Genomic DNA, 2,064 nt, shown 5'->3' with positions numbered 1-2,064 from the left:
AACATGCGATAAGGATCATCTAATAGCAATAATTGCAAAATATTTCAATACATAACAGCACTTCTGTAAAAAGTTATAGATCATATCCCATTATGCCCCGCCGTTCCGTTATGCCCCGGGTTTCCCTATATCACACATAGTATGAGCACTTTAATATTAACTTTAAGTTTTTAAATAATAAACGCATATACATATATTGTTATAAACATCATTATATCAACTTGTACGTTTGTAACAATTTGTACTGTTATTAAAAAATGTAGTAAAAAATTGTACTAAGCGAGAGAATGGTATAGAATTAATTTTTCTTTTTAAAGAATTAATTTACTTAATATAATTTTAGAAAATCTCTGAAAAACAGCCTCCTAATGTGGTTTCTCCCCTTAAAAGACTTCAGCATGGTTTTGCAGCACTGCAAGTACAACATATACGCAGACGATATGCTGATCTATGCTCACAGTGATCCCCAATAGCTACATGACACTGTGCACAAGATCAACGAAGACATAAACAGACTAGTCAAGCGGGCAATTGAAAACAGCCTGATTCTCAATCCCAAGAAAACAAAGCCTATGATTGTGGGAACGCGGTGCTACTTAAACAATTTAAAGTATGAAGCATTGCAGCACATCAATGTCCAAGGAACCGTGATTGGGTACGTTGACTCAGTGGAATACTTGGGCATCCTTATAATGGACACACTCTCATGGGAGGAGCAAGTACAAAGAACAGTCTCAAAAGTAAACTCGGCTCTCTACCAACTGAAACTAAGCAAACATCTTCTGCCAATCACCATACGAGTACGTCTCATTCACACAGGCCCTTATACTACCATACTATACAAAATAACTATATATTTACTACATCCTACATTAGCTTATTATTATCATATTTTGCAGCATTTTTATTAGCAGATCAAGGATATGATGTGTGGGTTGGAAATATGAGAGGGAATAGTTACTGCAGATCACATGTGAATATGACGATATACGATCCCAAATTCTGGCAGTATAGGTAAAACCATTACTATTTAAAATTATTTTAAAGAAACGCTGGATTAAGTTAAAAAATTTTTTTACACTTAAAGTACAAGCTACTTGAAGTTGAGAGATATTTATGAAATGATAATGTAATTGTTACTTGTACTGAATGAATATGCCTGACAAGTAATATGAAGACAAAGTCCGGAATTTCTAAGAGTATACAATAAAAAGTAAAGTATACATATACTGTACATGAAAAAAGTTGAAGAAAGAAGAAAGAAGAAAGATGAAAAAAGAATACTTATAACATGTTTTCTAAATGTTAGACTTTGCGTGGTATTTCCTTATTCGAATTCTATCAGTAGGATTATAAATTTTTTTACTTGGTTTCTTACTGCAAATTGATTGCGTGCATTTGTAATGGAGGGAGGCAAAAGTGAGAAAATATATTTGTAAAATTCTTATTTTACAGCTTTCACGAGGGTGGAACAAAAGATCTGCCGGTCATGTTAAGTTACATTCTCAATTATACAAGGCAAAAAGATTTATATTATATTGGTCATTCAATGGGAACAACGTCGTTATTTGCTCTTTTGTCATCAAAACCGGAATACAATATGAAATTAAAAGTGGCCATTTGCCTGGGTCCAGCTGCTTTTATTTTATTTATTCAAATGATTCCAATGAGCATTCGAATAAGTGTTAGAGACAAAACCATACGTATAAAATTTTGTGAGTTCATATTTAAAAGGAAGACTTTCAGTATTCTATATAATTGTTTTAATAAATACCTATTTTCAAAAATATTAAATATAAAGTATATTTAACACAATAGTCTGGATTTTACATAATTAGTCTATAATAATCGTATACATTTTTGTATTGTTACAGTTTAACATGTATACGCTGTTGCGAACCGTATCAGTGAGTGACAAATTACTTTTTATTTTAAATTGACATTGCGCATACAATGCTTGACCACAAACTGCGCGCGCGAAGCGCGCGTTTCATCGTTTCTAGTAATAATAAAAAAGGAAAAGAAATTTTAAAAAGTTTTTCAAAATTTACATAAATATACAGG

At 31.9% G+C, this 2,064-nt stretch overlaps 1 protein-coding gene across 1 annotated transcript; it reads left to right on the top strand.

Annotated features, from left to right (window-relative positions):
- Window positions 1–8: 8 nt before the first annotated feature.
- LOC105560638 (lipase 3-like) lies at window positions 9–1,684 on the top strand (the record flags this gene model as incomplete). The annotated part of the gene is made up of 3 exons (XM_012009918.1): window positions 9–800; window positions 900–1,014; window positions 1,456–1,684. Coding segments are annotated over exons 1-3 (438 nt in total), but the record flags the coding sequence as incomplete, so codon positions are not given.
- Between the last annotated feature and the right edge of the window lie 380 nt (window positions 1,685–2,064).

The sequence above is a fragment of the Vollenhovia emeryi genome, unplaced genomic scaffold (assembly GCF_000949405.1).
Source record: "Vollenhovia emeryi isolate VEMERY1.0 unplaced genomic scaffold, V.emery_V1.0 DF945836.1, whole genome shotgun sequence".
Taxonomy (NCBI): Eukaryota; Metazoa; Arthropoda; class Insecta; order Hymenoptera; family Formicidae; genus Vollenhovia; species Vollenhovia emeryi.
Note: the sequence above shows the minus strand (reverse complement) of the source record. Positions and strands in the feature narration are given on the sequence as shown.